We start from the raw sequence: 19,146 nt of genomic DNA, 5'->3' as shown, positions 1-19,146 counted from the left end.
AATCAAACAAGATGCGCTTGCAATGACTGAGGCAGGGACTGAGCCTGTGATTCTCTGTGCATAAGGTAAGGTAAGGTAAGGTAAGAAAATTGAGAGAATAAGAGAAAAAGAGAGAAAGAGACAGAGAATAGAGAAAGAAAGACAATTGAGAGAAAAAAAGAAAGAAAGAGAGCAACTGCTTGGATTGGTTCTCCGCTCCTTTCCCAAATTGATATGCTCTGTGATCACTGATCTGTTTAATTCACTGACTCCCAGTAAATTGCTTTTCCCAAGAGAACAATTTCAAAAGGGGTGGAGAGAGCTTACAACCCACTGGAACATCATGACCTTAACATTGTGTGTGTGTGTTGGGTGGGGGGGCATTATGACCTTTACATTTTGTAGGCATGTGTGTGTGTGTGCCTGCGTGCATGTGTGTGTGTGTGTGTGTGTTAGAATGTCACAATGTCTTTCACAGGAACAGTAGCCCTGACTTTAGCACATGCCTAGTTTTCAAAAACATTTCCTGTAGGAGAGACAGAAAGAGAAAGAGAGAGACAGAGAGAGAAAGAAAGAGAGCATGCCTCAGTAGTAGTAAAGCTGATGATGATCATGGTTAACCAACTTGAAAAAGAGGGATCTTAACACTCATTTCTTTAATCTCTTTGAGTCCTGAAATCCCAGAGTTCTGATCTGAGTACATACAATACAATGAAAGTGTGCTTTTAATACAACATGACAAACCTCCTTTAAGACCAACACAATGCAACAATTTGCAGTGATTTGCTGAGTTGGCATTGTCCCTAACAGAAGCATTATGCTGTGAATCTGGTCTGTCGGTTTATTTCTCATAGTTTCATGTTATTAGCAATCTGGCGCTTGTCCCTTTTTGCTGATCTCCTTTTCCCAGTGTATTGAATATCTGTCCTCGCTCGTCTGCCCGTGCTTTGTGTCTCCCAGACTCTCAGTTGCCGGACGGTGGAGGACTTGGAGTCGTGATGCTCCTTAGCCTGTTCGCCGGGATCGTCGGGATCGTGGCGTTCACGGTCATCCTCCTGCTGTGGTGAGACCCTCAGGCTCCCATCATGTTTCTGTTGATGTTCATGTTTGTTTATGTTTATCTTTGTGGTATTTGGTACACTCCTTTGTCATACACCATCATTCACCATCATACACCATCACCGTTTCAACCAGCACATTGGGAGTGCAGACAAAAGAGTGTCACGCCCACTAGTGGCCAGTTGTGGCTCTGCGGCGCTCCCCTCTAGCTAGCTCACTGCAGTGCATTAAAACACAAAGTAAACAAGGCAAAGCATGAGTTGCAAAGGAGGGGGATGGATAAGATCAAAGCCTTTACATGGAGTACCAGAGCTCAGGCTCGAGACCGTTTGAAGCAGAGCAGCTGTTTGCTTTGTATGGTAATGGTGTTCACATGAGAGGAAGAACAGCAGGATTGGGGCTGGCTGTGTGGGTGTGGGTGTTTGTGTGTGTGTGTGTGTGTGTGTGTGAGAGTGACACACTAATCGTCTCAACACTCTCTGTCCAGAGAAAGACTCCGTTTCATCAGGCACTCATAAAGCCCTGTTCACATTCATATACGGTGATCCGCTCGTAGCCTGTCGCTCGCCGTATATGTGAACAGGCGCGTAAATCCCATAATATCAGCACTGTAACACCAGCCCTACATACAGGCATGCAGACAGTCAGGCCAAGTTGCATGGGGTTTCATCTTCCTCTTCCTTACCATGGCCAAAGATGGCTCTGTTTAAGCAAATGGGCATTTTTAAAACAATTGTTCTCATTGTTACTGTTGTCATATGAATTGAATTGAATATAACTGAATTGAGTAGAATTGAACTGAATTGTATTGATTGGAGTTAAGTAGAATTAAACTGAATTGAGTTGAGAGGAAGTGAAGTGAATTGAATTGAGAAGAATTAAACTGAATTAAATTGAGTAGAATTAAACTGAATTGAATTGAGTAGATTTAAACTGGATTGAGTTGAGTAGAAGTGAAGTGAACTGATTTGAATTGAGTATAATTGAACTGGACTGAATTGGGTAGAATTGAACTGAATTTTAAGCAACACCAAAGAACTTTCCCTCTGTCGCACGCACGCTATTTGTTTATCCAGCACCAGCTTTGCAAATAACGATGTCCACAGACAAGGTAGAATATTTTGCATGACTTATAAAAGTACGATGTATTGCGACATCAGATGCAAGTCAAATTTGTAGTTTCTTATGTCTCATTCCATCGAACTACAGATCCGCTACCCGATCTGGCAAACTTACATAGTGCGGTTATAGCGGATAGAGGGCCGCGAAGCGAATGCAGTATTGCCGTTCACCCTGTTACGAGTTGATGAACCACTGAAACGATTTTGGAAACATTATTTTAAGGTATAAAAAACTCTTTGGTGTTGCTTTAAATTGGGTAGAACTGAACTGAATTGCTGTGGGAGATGAGTGTGTAACATGTTGCCATGGCTTCACCCCAGGATGCGACACCAGAGGCGAGGCGGGTTGAGCAAGCAGCAGCTGACCTCCATGGTGAAGATGAAGTCCTTGCTAATCTGAGGTGAGCTTCAATATGACGCCATGTCTTTAGGTAGCACACGCACGCACCCACACACACACACACACACACACACACACACACACACACACACACACACACACACACACACACACACACACACACACACACACACACACAGTGCACACACAGTACACACACACACACACACACACACACACAGTACACACACTCTCACAGTACAATTTACTCTCACTGCCTTTCTCTCTTTCTCATTTTCACATACAAGCACTCTGTGTGACTCTCTCTCTTTCTCTCTATCACACACACAAACACACACTTTTTCACGTTCTCTCTCTCTCTCTCCCTCACACACACACACACACACACACACACACACACACACACACACACACACACACACACACACACACACACACACACACACACACAGTTCCCTCCCTGAAAATTCCTGGCAAGCAACTACCCACCACAGCCCACATTAAATTATGCCGAGCAGCTTTTGGGCGCATGTCTTTGATGCAGAGCAGTCTTGGGCGCATGTCTTTGATGCAGAGCAATCTTGGGCGCACGTCTTGCATGCTAAGCACGCAGCATGACATTATTCTGCTGCTCTTCTCGCAGACCGAGGCCAGGTTTTTCTTTTTCATTTCTTTTTTTTTTAAATTCTGCAGTGGTGGCCTTAGTGACATTGCAATCTTGCTAAAGTGCAATCCTGCTACCATCGCCGCCTCTGCTCTGCATCTCTCTCTCTAGACTTCTGATTGATGTGGAGGTTTGGCAGGGTTTAAAAAAATAAATAAAAAAAAAAAACAGGAATGTGGCATCTACTGTAAACTGTCCCCAGTCATTTTTAAAGTTGAATTTCCGATTACTTCTGAAATGAGAAACAGCAATGGTTTGCCTCCATGACTGAAGTGTTTCTGCACAAATCTTCTGCAATGCACAATGCTCCATCTCAAAGAGTCAAAGGCACGTTTGTAGCCATGAAGTCATTTTAGAACCTCCCTCTTTCTCAAAGTTTTTTGTAAAAAAGGCACTTCTTTGTAGCATTATCGCCTTTTTAGAATCTCAGTCTTTTTTCCTCAAAGTGTTTATGAAAAGGCATGTTTTTGTAACATTAGTCTTTTTTCTCAAAGTGTTTATGAAAAGGCATGTGTTTGTAACATTAGTGCCTTCATAGAATCTCACTCCCAGCATGATTGCCGGCCTTTAGTTCGTGCTCCTTTAGCGGTTAGCTGCTATCTGTGTTCCCACATTAAATTAGCCATGTGGTTCTTCTCTCCTCGGATTATTACAAACAAGATTGGCGTCTGTGTTCCCCTCCCAAAGCGTAAACAGCTGTCTGTAAACAACATCGCTGCATCTGCCAGGAAGATGTTGGCTCGCTGCATATTCATTTTCAACTCTGTAATCTCTCCCAGTCTGTCACATACAGTAATAATTAAATATGACAAATAACCCATCATCCTCTCTTCTCTTCTTCTCTCCATTCCTCACTTTTCCTTTCTTTTCTTCTCTTTTCTTCTCTCTCTCCCTCCCCTCATCTTTTCGTCTTATCTCCCCATGCCACCTTTCTTCTGTCCTTTCCTCTTCCTTTTCTTCTCCCCTCCCCTCCTTTCCTCTCTCCCTCTCCTCTGCTCACAGATAGCGAGGTTGGCGGAGTCCTTGTTCCTTGTTAGCCCTCATAGGGCTTCCTCAAACGGAATCCTGTCGACTGCTATACTGCAGTGCTAATACGGCTCCAGTATCCCACAATTCACCTGTCTCCTGTTGGTGCTCACAAGGGTTGGTTCCGAGACGCAGACCCTTGGAACTGTGAATACAGACCATGTAGCATACACACACACACATACACACACACACACACACACACACACACACACACACACACACACACACACACACACACACACACACACACACACACACACACACACACACACTCAAGCAAACAGAGAAACCGTAAAAAGACAAAGGATCGCTTTTTCACTTGGACAATCACAACCCAGCCCAGTTCAAAACTCATGAGCACACATTTCCAGCACTGCCTTTCCCTTAGAGGACCTCTGTTTTACTCAACACAACCTCACGCTCTCTCTCTTTCTCTCTCTCTCTCATTCTCTTTTGGAATGCTGTGAATAAAGCTTGCCTGTCCGTCACATGCGAAGGCAGTGAATTTGGGCATTATGGATAGGTTGGCATTCTCCGCATTTCCAGACAATGTGTTTCACCTGACGGCTACTACTGCTGCTACGTGAGGAGGAGGAAGAGGAGGAAGAGGAGGAGGAGGAGGTGGCGATGCGTATGTTTTTACATTTCAACCGTGCCTTCAGAAAACAAGGACTTGCAAACTTTGCAATACCACCGTTACTCAGTGACAAACTCTACTGGGATGTACGGTCAACATTTTTTAATTTTACATTTAAATTTAAAATTGTTTTAGTTCCTGGTGTTAGGAGCGAACCCAACAGCTATACATTCAGACTCTGTATGAAACAGCAAGCAAGTTTTTGTGGACATACAAAAAACAAACCATCCATTGTTTTGTTTTTTTTGTTTGTTTGTTTTCTCTAATCAACGTTCAATGCCATCCACCCATCCACCCATCCATCCATCCATTTCCCCATCCAGAAACGTTCTGCTCTTGCTCCGTCGGCGCCCGTCTGAAGGGTCTCCATCATTCCCAGTAAGCTCCGCCATGACGGCATGCGGCCCAGTGTCACAGCTGGGTCCGAGTCGCTGTCTGCCCGTGATGGCCGTGTGGGCGGACAGCAGAAAAGAGTAGAACTTAGGACCCTGATTGGTCCTCTGCGGGCGTTGCCGTTGCTGAGCTTCACTGCCCTCAGTCAGTCGTGCCTTGTCTGGATCCCCGACACACAAAGCTCCCCCCTCCTGTTACTCAATCAGGTGAATGTATTTGTGTTGACATTTATGCAACGTGTGTGTGTGTGTGATTTTATAAGAATCTTGGACTATCGTCTGGGATTGAGCTTGTTAAATGCTTCTCTCTTCACTCTTTCAAGCTAATGGCAGTTAGTTTTACTGAAGCCTGTACCTTGCAAAAAAATGTATATTAACCATTCAAATAAGATGTTTGTCTATACGATATATCCCTCTTGTATAAAGGTCTTCATGAAATATATATAAATATAAATATATTTGTACGTCATCCCCAGTGACATAAAGCTCATAGTATATGTACAGTATATCCCCATTACTTTGTTTTTTGTTTAGACTATTATCTTTAAGACCTGTACTTCAAGAAATCAATAATGTTGTTGGGGATTTGGTCTCTCTTTGTGCTGTTTGCGTACTCTACCCAAACGACCCTTTGCAGACCGGTCACTATGGACACCAGGCTAGACTCTCTGCAGACACGCTAGACCTGGCCTTGTGCAGACAGTACTTTCTATGGGCCAGAGCTCGAGTTAACCCGAACCCAAGTCTGTGCCTTGCCCGATTCTGTATGGTTGTATTGGGCACAACACAACCATGCCCAGACGTGTAACAGACAGGGTCTTATGCCATTCATTCCACCCTGGACATGGTGACAGTGGTCCTCTCTCACATTTCTGATTGCAACAGTCCTCTTGCATTTCAAGTGCAGCAAACCTCCAGAGTGCCATCAGGATAAAGGTTCACATCTCATCAAAAGGCTCAGCAAGTTTAACCCTTCAGCCGGTACCGTCACACCGGTGTGACGAGAATGTTGGAAAAGGAACGTTCTAAAGAATATCTGGGTTTATTGAATTCATCATGGCATTTTACAACCTTACATGGTTGCTGAATAGAATATTTTGTTGGAATGTTCAAAACTCCCCTGCTGCATTTTCTGTTAAATTCTCGTTGGTTGTCCATCACGTTTGTAACACCTCAGCTCTTTGATGCCCAAGCGAAGACTGCTGACTGAAGGCTGCCCCATGCATGTCGATGACTGATCTGCAATCAGGAGTTTGTGGAGCTGCGTTGTGTCGCGTTTCTGGTTTTATGTCTTTGTTTCTGCAGCCTTGACGGGTGCAGCTGGTCAGATAGAGAGGATGTTTACTCTACCCTGTGTCCTCCATGAGCTGCTGACCTTGTGTTCTCTTTAGTGTTCTTACTTACTGACGTACTCTGTTAAAGGGACACCAGGCAACGTTTTCGTGTTAATTAATCATCTTCGTAAGTCGGTATATGGTTAAATGACTCATTACGGGGCGAATGAAGGCTCTCTCGCCCGCCCCTACTGCCTGTAGGAAGAATATCCCACTTCAGACCGAGCGAGGGGGAGTTTTGTAGAGAAAAAGCATCAGGCTTGCCTGGTGTCCCTTTAACTAGTAAAAAAAAGGCAGCAGTCAGTGTTTGTGACCGTTGGACTCCAGGACTGATTTTTTATTAGTGAAACTCCAAAAATGAAGAGCTTTGTGCAGCAGAGCTGTGTGATGGAGGGGATGTTGGCAGCTCAGTATTCACTGAAGTTGAGTTCTTTTGTTGTTGTTGTTGCTTTTGCCACCGAGTGTGCCCTTTTTATTTTGTTCTCTGATGTTGGACAGGACGTGAGGTAGAAGATTCAGATATCTATTTCCTTTTTGTACATGTATGGACTGAAGGACACTAAAAGTGTAAGTTAATGCATAAAGATGGCTGGGGCTTGGGGCACACTATGGTGTTCTGGGTTTACGCTGTGTGTTTTTTTTTAGCGTGTCCCCCTGCGTGGGTGAAATGTTTGGCAGAGCTACATGTAAGTGGACGGTCTGAGTGTTTGGGAGCTCGATGGTGTTGTCCTGTGGGATGGATGTGTCACGTGGTTAGTGTATGAGCCAGTGTTGGTGTGTCATATTGAGCCAGCAAAATTCTTATATTGTGGAAGAACAGACTGTGTGTGTGTGTGTTTATGTTTGTGTGTGTGTGTGTGTGTGTGTGTGTGCTCATTTGCGTGTGTGTGTGTGTCATTTCACCTAGCAGAGGGTACTCCCGCAGGGCGGAACAATATAGAGCCACCATTCTCCCCACACTTTTATAGTTTCTTATAAAGCGTTTGCGTAACCCGTCATTTGGATGTTTTCTGTTGTCATTTAATCCCAGTTGAGCTACAGTGTTCCAAATGCATGCATTGTTTTGGTGCCATTTCCATTGTCTGACTTATGAAAGCAACATCTGAGCTCATGAAATAAGCGAGTGGGAGAGCAACAATGTGCTCCCTAAACAACCATGTTGTTCCCTAAAACAAAATGTGGCCCCTTCCAGTCTGGGTTACTGGAGACTGAGACTCCATTGAAACAGGTTTGAACAAGTTGGAGTCTAAATTAGTTACACCAAGCGGAATTTGGCCCCACGCTCTAATCCAGGTGTGTAGTTTTAGTTTCTGTGGTTGCCAAAAAGACTTCACTAACACTGACAACAGTGATAATGTGTTTTTTTGGGGGGGGATTTCCCATTTATATTTTGATGTTTTTCTCCCCGAATGATCCCAACCTTTTCCTGAAACTCCTCATGAGTCCAACGTCCAGATTGTGAGCCGTTGGAATGAGAAGAATTGGCTTTTGCACTCAGTCTGCCGCAGGACTCCTGTTCTGTTGGTCTGCCTATGGCACCAAAGTTGTTTGTCTCCAGTTACTTTACCTTAAAGGTGAAGTTCGACCGTGGACTACTGGCGTTGTTTAGCAGTAGAAAAGCAAGTCCACGACTAAAGTACTGTACATAGAATCTTTTACTTTTTCTGTTCAACACAATAAGCTGATTTGTTATTTTGACTGTATTTTTTTGTGAAATAAAGATATTTTATCACAGTATGCCTTTTGTTGTTTCTTTCGTAAGCACTTGGCTAAGAGACATCTTTTTTGATTCTTCTTGAACTGTTATTAATTACTGAAGCTTACAATATGGCAGACAGAACTCTTGGTGTGCTGTATCCTGTCGGCTTCTCTTAAGAGGGAGAAAGTGTTATTGACGAGTGGTTTTGATAGATCGGAAGCCCAGTGTTGGGGCTGGGTTTGATTGGGCGTGAATGCTTAACTGGCAGGAATACAGTCCAGGATAAGAATGCGGACCATTGAGCTTTATGACACAAAAGCAGACACAGCTGCTGCCCCTGGGAGAGGAGGGGAGGTGAAGGGACTCAACTTGACTCGACGTAAGTGAATACACTTGTGTGTGTCTATAATGTACAAGCCCTCCTCCCCCCACTGACAACACGTCATGTTTGTGTACCTGGGTTTGAGTGTGTTTCATATCTGACCCTTTCTCTCCTGCTCTCGACGCAAGAGCAGAGAATACTGACCCTGCTGAATGGCCAGCATAAGTTGATTGTGCCAATGGCCCTAGTCCAGCAGTTGATGATCCTGACAGTTCTCCATTAAACAGTCTACATGGAGTGCCTTGGCAACAACACAAGTAGAAATTAAAGGCAGGACTGAGGAAGACTGTTGATTTCTACTTCTGTGTGTCCAATGTGGGTTTGGTTTTGTGCTTTGGTCACACGCCAGAAAGGAACTACAGAAATATTTTCAATAAAATGTCTTAAATCAGTTTGAGTAATTTCTGAATGAGGAGCTGTGTGTGTGTGTGAGACATGGGATGGCTGGAGTTGTGAGGTTTAGCACCGCCAAAGGAAGACTAGTGTGTGTCCCATTTCCGGTGGCATAATAGGGGGGGCGGGGGGTGGGGTGCCTGGGGCGAATGTTGGTCACAGACACAACTCTGAGGAAAGGGAAATAATCCCACATGGTCACACTTGTACGCGCTCTCTTCTTTTTCAGAGACATTTCTAACATTTCAAACCCTTTCACTACTGTTTTAAAAATATTCCCCATGACTGAGGCCCTTTTGTCTAGACGTTTGGTCCAGATTACGAAGTCATTTCCTCATTAGGGGGAAGTGAAGAGAAGACTCCCAAACTGGTTCAGAGGGGGTGGGTTACTGTTAATGATGTCAGCCTGCAGGCCTCAGATCCATGTGACAGGACCCGAGGGGCCTCTGTCAAGGGCACAACCCACATAACTACACAAGTGTCCCGGAGTTCAGAACAGTTCTACTTCCATATAGAATTAGAAGAGAATTCTAACACCACTCAATCTAACAGGAAATGAAATCTGCAGGGAATATTATTACAAAGAGAATCAACAAATCCACATTCAAGGGGTGAAATTTATTTAAGAAAAAAATAATAATAGTGACTTACAATTATTCCATTACAATAACTATTCATACCTGTATATTATAAAATAAATTAAAGCTTTAAATTAAAAAATAAGTTCAAGTATGGTGACAGGTGTGCAAAATGCAAATAATAAGTTAAAATACTACAAAATACACAGATACAAAAGAATAGCACTTCAAACTGAAAGTGAAATTGCCCAAAGACAGCTGCTTATACACAGCGGTGATTGACTAGCTCCCTCTGCAGGTGAAACAGAGAACAGCAAGGACAGTGGTTGCGGCGCTCTCCCTGCACGTTGTAGTTTTGTAACTCCCCATCACAGCTCCTTCCAGAACTCAAATGGACCAAACATAAACAATTATGGAGTACTCCCACACCCCCAACCACTGGCACAGACAACACCGTTCGCCTGTGGAAATATTGGCTGCGTCCCCGTCTTCTTAATGAATTGAGTTACGGTATGACTTCGCCACACACACACACACACACACACACACACAGCCAATTACACTGACACTACTTTGAGCAGCACCCTGGAGACGATGAATAAAAAACTGCCTATTAAAAGATGACAGGTGCACTAAAATGGCTCCCCTTAACCTGGCCTGAGGACAGCAAACAAAGCACTAAGAGACTGGACCTCACCCACCTAAAGTCTTCTCCACCAGCAACAGCACCTCCGATCGGTACTGCAGGTATTTACACTTTACTCCACAAAACAGCCTTGTCTGGGCCAGAGGTGTTAAAGTCCGGTTTCAGGAAGTAAAAGTCCTACCATGTGTTAGTTCTACCTGTGTGCTTAACACAGGTAATTTCACTAATTAGCTGATTTACCTGGCTGAGGTGTTGTACTAATTAGAATCAGATAATTTAGTGAGTGGTTGCCCAGCAAACACATACCTTTAGGGAACGTTCCCTAAAGATTATCTGCAGGTAATACCTTTAGGGAACCTTCCCAGAACGTTCCCTAAAGGTACCGGTATTACCTTCAGAGAACCTTTAGGGAACACAGGGAATGTGTTCATTCTTTTACTTTACTTTCTGAAACTGGACTTACACCTCTAGTCTGGGCACACCGAGGCCAGTCCATTCAGGGATTCAGGGTCATTAGCTAGAGATGAAGAATGCAACGCTACTTCTGCTTTGCTGCTTTGGAGCTCCAAAAGTTTAAGGAATGGAGAAAGATTTTAAAAGAGCCAACGTCACGTACAAATACGTACAGAGAACAGTCCAGACCAGCTGTGAAGTCAACAGCAGCCAAAGACACAAGAGGAGGAAAGGCCATCTTAACGAGATGGTCTACAGCAGGGGAAAAAAGCTTTTTTTGTTGTTTAAAAGAGAGAAAGTCCACTTCCACTGAGAGGCTTAGAGAGAAGAGAGGGAGGGGGGGGAGGAGGGAGAGGGGGGGAAGAGAGAAAGGAAGGAGGAGGGGAGGGGGGGGGAGGCATCGTTGGCCAGGTGTAACGGTCCCTGGAAATGAATGCAGGTACGCTGCTCTGTCTCATTCGTCCATAAAGTCTATGGGCATGAGAGAGCACACGTGAATGCATGTGTGTGAGTGTGTGTGACAGCGTCTATAATGTACAGGCCCTCTTTTCCAATCGGAGATCTCGGCCCCTCTGTCCCTTCTGCTTTGTGTATCCCCACTCCACTGACCACCTCTCACACGTCATATTTGTGGACCTGGGTTTGTGTGTGTGTGTGACAGCGTCTATAATGTACAAAACCCTCTTCTCCAATTGGAGATCTCGGCCCCTCTGTCCTTTCTGGGAGATGGGTTGTGTCTGTGTGTGTGTGTGTAGATGCTTGTGTTTCTTATCTGACAATCATTTTATCATCTGCTGTCTTCACGCCCCCACGCTCACACGACATCAGTGTGTGTGTGTGTGTGTGTGTGTGTTTTTCTTATCGCACATCATTTTCTCACCTGCTCTGTCCACCCCCCCCCCCAACTCTAACTCCAACATCAGAATGTGTGTGTGTGTGTGTGTGTGTGTGTGTGTGTGTGTGTGTGTGTGTGTGTGTGTGTGTGTGTGTGTGTGTGTGTGTGCGCGCAACACTCTTGTCAGACGTCGATGGCGACGCCGTGTTTGGTGGAGATCATGTCGCGCGTGCCGGTCAGGTACATGAGCACGGAGCACAGGTGGGGCAGCGTGGCGGTGATGCTGACGTAGAGCCAGTGGGAGATGGGCGCCGTGTGTCCGAGCGGCCAGAGCCACAGGCCGTGGCGCGTGCCGTCGCGCACGTGGTGCGAGGCCAGCGCCACGAAGAGCATCCAGGGCAGCGAGCACCACGAGTCCTTCAGACGCAGCAGCCACATCAGCAGCCGCAGGGAGAAGCAGAGCGCCGGGATCAGCGTCGAGCAGTGCAGCGGCGGCCGGTGGGGCAGGTTCAGCGCAGCCTGAGGAACACACACACACACACACCGCACACGTTCACACACACACACACACACCGCACACATTCACACACACACCGCACGCATTCACACACACACACACCGCACGCGTTCACACACACACACACCCCGCACACGTTCACACACACACACACACCGCACGCGTTCACACACACATCACGCGCGTTCTCACACACACACACACACACACACACAAATACGCCGCACGCATTCACACACACACATGCCGCAAGCGTGTACACACACACACACACACACACACACGTTCAATTTACAACTTTAACGTACACACATACAACACCAATTGTACACAACAACTTTACCAACATATTACCAACAGCTCTACCTTGCAGTCCAGCATACACAATTTAGCTTAGCTTGAGAACATAGACACCAAACACAAAGCCATTAAAGAGAACAAAGAGTGGATTAAAATAAATTGAACGGTTACATTTTTACATAAAAACAGACTTTTCATAATGCTTTAATGGCCATAAATAGTCCATGGCCGACACCCTCCCCACCACAAAACAGGTGAGTTTCACCTAAAAGATGAGGAGATAATAACACTCAATGGAAATCTAGCGAGAGTCTTCACTAGCGAGAGTCTCGTCCAGATGGCCACAGTTAATGTAGCCCTGTGCCGAGATCACTGAAGCCAGTGTGTAGGCCAAGACACACACACGCACACACACAAATCAGTCCCCATATGGACGGCCCTAACAAAGGGAGGGTAATTGCTCTGGTGTCGCTGGCGTTGGGGTGCTCTCTGTGGCCCTGTTGACTGATAACTGCAGATCGAGGAAGCCGTGGATCTTTTGTGTGGTGAGAGGGGCGCCACCGTAAGCTGGCCGGCTGGCCCATTGCTCCCACACACAGATAAGATACAGCGATTAAGGCCCTTGGGAGAGGGCGATGGAGCTTTCATTACCCTGATAGAGACAACAGGAGGGAGTGAGAACCAGAGAGAGGAAAAACACTGGACAGATTCATCATCCAAGACTCCACTCACCCTCCACACCAACTCCCTCCACAGACATTTGGCTTTATGTGCACTGATGGCCTGACTGCCATTACGCACAAAAAAAAAAAACACAAAAAAACATGTGTGATGAATCACTTTGGGCTGAGGACTTGTGCCGTGTTTTGGGAACACTGTGGCAGTGAGTGACAGGGCCAGTAATTAATAAGCCATTAGTTTCCATCAAGAGAGGGTGGATCATCAGGGTGGATCTTTAAACACAGGCTGCGGCAGAGACTCTCACACTACAGATGTAAATACTAATCTATGATGATCTAGATATGTAATAATATACCTATACTAACCAATCATTCACCAATTCACATTGCACGTTTCAATCGGACGTGATCGCTGAGTTAACACTGCAAGACATCTGACAAAAATGTCAGAAAATCAATTGGATTGCATCGGAGTTGGAATGTTGATGTCTTGTCATGCTACACACACACACACACACACACACACACACACACACACACGTGACGTGACTAGAACCTGTTAGCTGCTCTAAGTGCTCATTCAGCAGTTGTGTTCCTTTGTGCATAAGTAGGCGTGAAGTTACTTATTTGTTTTTAATTAGCCCAACAAGGACAAGGTGTGTTTGCCTAATGAAATGAGAAGCTGCAAAAATCTAGAATGTATTCCTTTACTTCTAAAAAAAATGTTTGTAACCTTCAAGCTTTTAACACAGCCTAAGCATTTCTGTACGCAACCCATAATGCCAGAGCCTACCAACACCCAGCCTTATTGGCCCAGCGAGTTCCAGGAGACCCAAGGAGGACACACACATGGAAAATATTTACGTTGGTCTATCTATCAAATAGATCTACAACTTCAGAGAATGCACCAATAAAAGTAAAAACTGTACCCTATTGAAATTTGGTCACAATCTTATTTGTGGTATTCACCTAGCAAATTATTGCATTCCTCCTAATGTTTCGGTTGTGGAATACTACCTTGAAGGAGATAATGGCAAATCAGGAATCAGGTAGGCTTTATTTTTTTTATATCAGTGCAATCTCTAGCCCAACCTTTAAGCCAAAGCTCCTATGTGTTTTGATACAGTAATTAGCTTTGAATTTGGCTGAGGCTTTTATCCAAAGCGACTTACATTTGTCAATAGTTACAAGAGCAGAGCAACCCGGGGGTAAGTGCCCTGCTCAAGGGCACAATGGTGGCAGCCAGCAAATTGAATCCACAACTTGTCTGGCTGCTGAATGCTAGCCCAGCTCATTAGCCATTACACTAAATTTGAATCAGGTTTATACTTTATATTGGTGCAGTGTTCCCAGCTTTTTTATTACCATAACAGAGCGGCCAACCCCTACGCATTCAATTGTTATAAGAGCACATGGAGCCAATCAAATGAATGAATCTCACTCTCAATGTGTGAGAGTTGGCAGCTCTGTGCCATAAGCTCCTCTGTACTCTGATATACAGTAATTGGCTTTGGATGCAATGTGAGTTTCCACTGCTGCTAACCACAACTTTTCTGGGTATTGGCCACAACTTTTCATGCTGCTAGCCCAGCTCTTTAGATACTGCGTGCTGCTAGCCCAGCTCTTTAGCTACTGCGTGCTGCTAGCCCAGCTCTTTAGCTACTGTGTGCTGCTAGCCCAGCTCTTTAGATACTGCGTGCTGTTAGCCCAGCTCTTTAGATACTGCGTGCTGCTAGCCCAGCTCTTTAGCTACTGCGTGCTGTTAGCCCAGCTCTTTGGATACTGTGTGCTGCTAGCCCAGCTCTTTAGCTACTGAGTGCTGTTAGCCCAAAAAGCTACCACCGCCCTTGGTCACCAGGAACTCACTTTGAGAGTGACAATGAATCAGGTATGGTTTTGCTTTATGGATGCAGTCTCCGACCTTTTTTAACATATACACTCCTCTGTGCGAAATGATAGTATATGGCTTTGAATGCAATGCAAATAACTGCCACAGGTAACCAGGGACTCACTTTGAGTGACAGCGATCCAGCCAGGTAGAAGTGGTCCAGGTCAATGACGGAGGCCAGGAACCCGGCCAGGGCCACCTCGTAGAGGTCACTCTTCTTCCGCAGGCCGATGACGATGGCCCAGGACCAGAGTCCGATGATGCCGTGGACTCCGTTGTCCAGCAGGGCGCGCAGCCACACGTGTTGCAGCACGAACGGCGTCTGAAGCACGTGGTCGGCCAGCGGGCAGAAGAGGCCGAGTCCAGCGCTGGCCAACAGGGATGCCGTGCTGAACGTCTGCAGCAGCGCCTGGGCCTTCTCCGTTTCTACTGCCAGGCTCAGCGGCACCGTGAGGCCCGCAGACGACCCGTCCAGCTTGGAGTGAAAGCCCCGCATGGCTTACCTCACACAGCTACCACGGAGGGGTCAGCACTGCGCTATGTGGCTAGAGATGGAGAAAAAAACACAAAGAAACACACACAGGATCTGTGAGAAAACAAACAAGGTTAGTTTGTATTCTCACCATGGTGATAACAGCACTGCACTATGTGGCTAAGATAGAAAAAAAGACATAGAGAGAAGCAAAAGGATTCGTGAGAAAACAAATAAGGTTGGTTTGCAGCTTACACTTTAACCTATACCATGGTCAGTATTAGGGATGTAACGGTATGAAAATTTAACCTCACGGTTTTCGGTATTATCACGGTATTTCTAAAAGTATGTTCAGAAAGCACTGATAGGCCTAAACAAGCTGAAATAGTTTCAAAAAGTGTCCCGTTCACTTTTTTCTTCATGTTTAATTGGCTATGTGCTTATAGCTTAACTTATCCTACCATAACTTGGAGTTTGCTATAATTTCTGTTTTGATGCAATGAGTGAGACCAAAGTAAGCGTTCAAAATAAAACTTTAGGCTACTGTATTCTCCTGATAACGTGAGGGGAATGGATTTAATGTGGACGCGAACATAAAAAGACGCAGAGTGGCTACTGTACATGATACAGTGCACATTTTGCGGTGAAAAAGTTCCGCATTTTAAAATCAGGAGTAGCCTAATACGAATCGTAGTTAAAACCATCAATTAGACAACAGAATCAGTAGGGTACCAGTTTTGTTTCATTGTACCAGGCCTACTGTATGTCAAAAGCAGGCTCGGATGAAGCTGGGAAGGATTAAACACAAGGTTTCCACACCGCGGTAATCAACCGTGATAATCATGATATTTGAAATGAAAACGGTAATTGTTATCGTCAACATTTTAATCGCGGTTTACCATTATACCGGTAATCGTTACATCCCTAGTCAGTATGTGCTATATGGCAAAGAAAAAAGCAAACAGCCTTAAAACATCAAAAGATATGCCACAAGACCACAATGGTTAGTTCATGGCATGACCTAACCTTCTTTGACAGATTTTTGCTTTCTTTATTTTACACTAGACAAAATAGTGTTTTGACTGCCAGATCAAATAAAAATCACCCACTGACTTAACACCCATGAGGCATAAAACAAGCTGGGAAAACAGACATACTGTAGCCAACAGATCAGCCGATAGTGTCAAATGCCTTTGAAAAGACATCGCTTCACAGATGATTGGACAGTGCCAATCAATGCAGCCAGCCTAAACTGCATATTGCGTGCTTTGCTTTTGATCTGGAGAGGCCTGTGTCTTCTTGTCGACTCTGACAAAAGCTGACAAATATAGAGGGAGCTCAAAAATACCCAACAATCAATTTCTGCATGCTTGAACCCCTCCGCCCACAACAGTGGTGGCTCACGTGGGCAGTTGTGGCGGAGGAGGTGGAGGAAACTGTGTCAACCATCAATAGGCGCGCTGGTTCTGTGGATCACAACAGTGGTGTGAGTCAGACACAAACTGACAGGGGGGCCGGGAGAAGAAAGCAGCGTCACACAGAAGAAAAAAAAAAAAGAATCAGGAGGCCGGACACTCACTCAGGGGAGGTCAACCCACCAACAGTCCACACAAACCCTAGCTGTGCAGGAATGAGTAACTAGATCAAATGTGTGTGTGTGTGTGTGTATCAATGTAATACACACTTGTGTGAATATTAATATTGAGAAGTACGTCAGTAAGTAAAACAGGCAAAAAGATCATATCAAACACTCGGGATCCCCTTCTGACACCAACCATCAGTTAGGTAAATGTTGCATCCTGTTAAGACTATACGGCAGTCCTTTCACATAGGTCATCACATCACATAGCTTTTTGTCCGATTCGTGTTTAGAATGCATATTCTACACGTTTACAACGTCTTGAAAACGACAACAGACGTATAACACAAGATGGCCCATTATTATTCAACACCACTAACAAATAACCAATAAAAATGTCTACTTAACAACTCCTAGCTCGAAAATATGCAGGTATCTCTGTCACTATGTTCACTATGTTTTAGGCGTGGTAATAATACCGCGATGGATACTTAACATTCGTGTCTTTATCAACCTGACATAAATTAAAATATGATGGGCGTCTTGGTAAGCAATGACATGTTAGCGAGCTCAGCTAACGTTAGCCTAAATTGGCTGCATGTCTTTCAAATTATGACGGTTTTAGCCACCTAGCTTTGTCATTGCATTGCATTTTCAGACTCACAGCAGGAAGAACACACATAATATGTCAACAACGCGGGATTGGACACAACGCAGATCCAATTCAAAAATATTTCCACTCACCACATTGTGTAGCTTATTCTTGCACTGTGTTCGAGTAGGCTGCGTGTGTGTACTGTCCAGCCCAGCCGGTTACGAAAAACCTCCTTCCTTGTTATTGTTCACGCATCATTGGAGAAGAGAGCTGCCAATCACTTAGTCCGGAAGCGCTAGATGGCGAAGCCAGAGCTGACGAAGCCAATGTGACGAAGCCAGTCTTGGGTAGGCTACCAAACACTGTCCAGCCTATACTCGCCCAGCCTGCACCATCACCCACACTAGACCACTAGGAAGGAAGGAGCCTAGAAAACCAACCCTATAGTCACCTCCCAGATCCGACACGCACCTCAAGATTACTGTATCGACTGGTGAGGTAAAACATATTTTTTTATAAACGTATACGAACCCTGTAACAACCGGCACTTGCTCTTTCTTTTGTACAAGCTCGAAATGCCCGCGGTCCCCACAAGCCCAAGTGGTTTGATAAAAGTTGCAATGACAACAGAGAAGTTCATGTTCATGAATTCGTCAGCCAAAAGTCATAGCCTATCTTTGACAAATTATCAGAGTTTCATGCATTAGGCCAGGGCTCTTCAATTGGCGGCCCGCGAGGTCATTTGTACTGGCCCTTTAAAAAAATAATGAATCTCTAGCAAGCGCATGAGCTGTTGTCCACTCTTGCATCTCTCACTCGCTTTAGTCCTGCAGCCACTGCACCTCAGCCCATTGAACAAGTTAGGCTACATTACAATTCATTACATTTGTACATTTATAAGCTGAACGTAAGTGCCATAGTTTAGTTTCAACCTAAATTGGCACGTTGGAGTTTATCTAGCCTACTAATATTTAACAGGTTGCACCACACAAATAGTTTCTGTCAACAATATCGCAAAAAAAAACACGGGCACAATTTCTGCAAAACTTGGTGGAAAGGTGGAGCAGATCCGACTCAAATGGAATTTCAAAGTATTTCTATATAGTAGCCTGGCTATTGCCGATGTCCTTCATTTCTTCACGTCTTACAACATAAACAAATGCAATTATAGACTAGCGAAGTCTGAAATGAGGCTGTCTAAAAGTCTCTCGGAAATCATGTGGCATGTTCCATTAAATGCGCACTCAATTGCGATTCGAAGCAAAAAGTATGATAGCCTAACGAAGGTAAATTGCATATTTGTAAATGGCGACGGCAAAACGTTAAAGTGAATCGTAGACTTTATAATAAAGAAAGTAAAGGAGATGATTTGCACCTCCGTTCACCAAATAAAGGCCGTGGTTGTGTTTCTACAATATGTTGGCACAAAACGTAATTTCTGTCAGAAACCAAGTAGGCTAAACGTTTTCATTGTCATCGTGAACTATGACGATGCCCATGTTCAGTAGGCTATGTGTTTCATTTATTCAAGCAGTGACATTTGGTTTGATGCA

General features: G+C 44.8%; 3 protein-coding genes across 6 annotated transcripts in view; 2 read left to right on the top strand and 1 right to left on the bottom strand.

Annotated features, from left to right (window-relative positions):
- Positions 1-8,310, top strand: part of il11ra (interleukin 11 receptor subunit alpha) — a 39,247-nt gene extending 30,937 nt beyond the window's left edge. For both annotated transcript variants that reach the window (XM_076283933.1, XM_076283932.1), the window contains exons 10-12: positions 940-1,042; positions 2,481-2,560; positions 4,187-8,310. In XM_076283933.1, the coding sequence (XP_076140048.1) occupies positions 940-1,042; positions 2,481-2,559 (182 nt within the window). In that variant the 3' untranslated portion in view covers position 2,560; positions 4,187-8,310. The remainder of the gene's footprint in view (positions 1-939; positions 1,043-2,480; positions 2,561-4,186) is intronic.
- Positions 8,311-9,676: 1,366 nt separating this feature from the next.
- tmem267 (transmembrane protein 267) lies at positions 9,677-17,898 on the bottom strand. 3 transcript variants are annotated; one of them, XM_076283928.1, is made up of 4 exons: positions 17,743-17,898; positions 16,577-16,885; positions 15,072-15,492; positions 9,677-12,081 (listed from the first exon to the last, which is right to left on the bottom strand). In XM_076283928.1, the coding sequence occupies exons 3-4, from the start codon at positions 15,441-15,443 to the stop codon at positions 11,746-11,748; spliced, it is 708 nt and encodes a 235-aa protein (XP_076140043.1). In that variant the 5' UTR covers positions 15,444-15,492; positions 16,577-16,885; positions 17,743-17,898; the 3' UTR covers positions 9,677-11,745. The 3 variants fall into 3 exon arrangements, with proteins under 3 accessions (XP_076140043.1, XP_076140044.1, XP_076140042.1); XM_076283929.1 differs by having other exon boundaries at positions 16,768-16,885; XM_076283927.1 differs by lacking the exon at positions 16,577-16,885.
- Positions 17,899-17,954: 56 nt separating this feature from the next.
- LOC143122920 (cystatin-M-like) overlaps positions 17,955-19,146 on the top strand; it is a 6,314-nt gene continuing 5,122 nt past the window's right edge. Inside the window, exon 1 of the mRNA XM_076283931.1 lies at positions 17,955-18,091. The gene's annotated coding sequence lies outside the window, so the exon portion shown is untranslated. The remainder of the gene's footprint in view (positions 18,092-19,146) is intronic.

Source organism: Alosa pseudoharengus, unplaced genomic scaffold (genome assembly GCF_046254945.1).
Source record: "Alosa pseudoharengus isolate Yale_2024_CS ecotype anadromous, Long Island Sound unplaced genomic scaffold, YU_APseudo_1.1 YU_APseudo_1.1_scf_14, whole genome shotgun sequence".
NCBI lineage: Eukaryota > Metazoa > Chordata > Actinopteri > Clupeiformes > Clupeidae > Alosa > Alosa pseudoharengus.
This window is presented reverse-complemented; position numbering and strand designations above follow the sequence as displayed.

Bases quoted from the DNA above. Each gene is read 5' to 3' on its own strand.
- tmem267 (XM_076283928.1), bottom strand. From the start codon at position 15,443: ATGCGGGGCTTTCACTCCAAGCTGGACGGGTCGTCTGCGGGCCTCACG. The intron at 12,082-15,071 runs GTGAGTCCCTGG...TGTGTTCCTCAG, and splicing joins CTGGATCGCTGTCACTCAAA to GCTGCGCTGAACCTGCCCCA.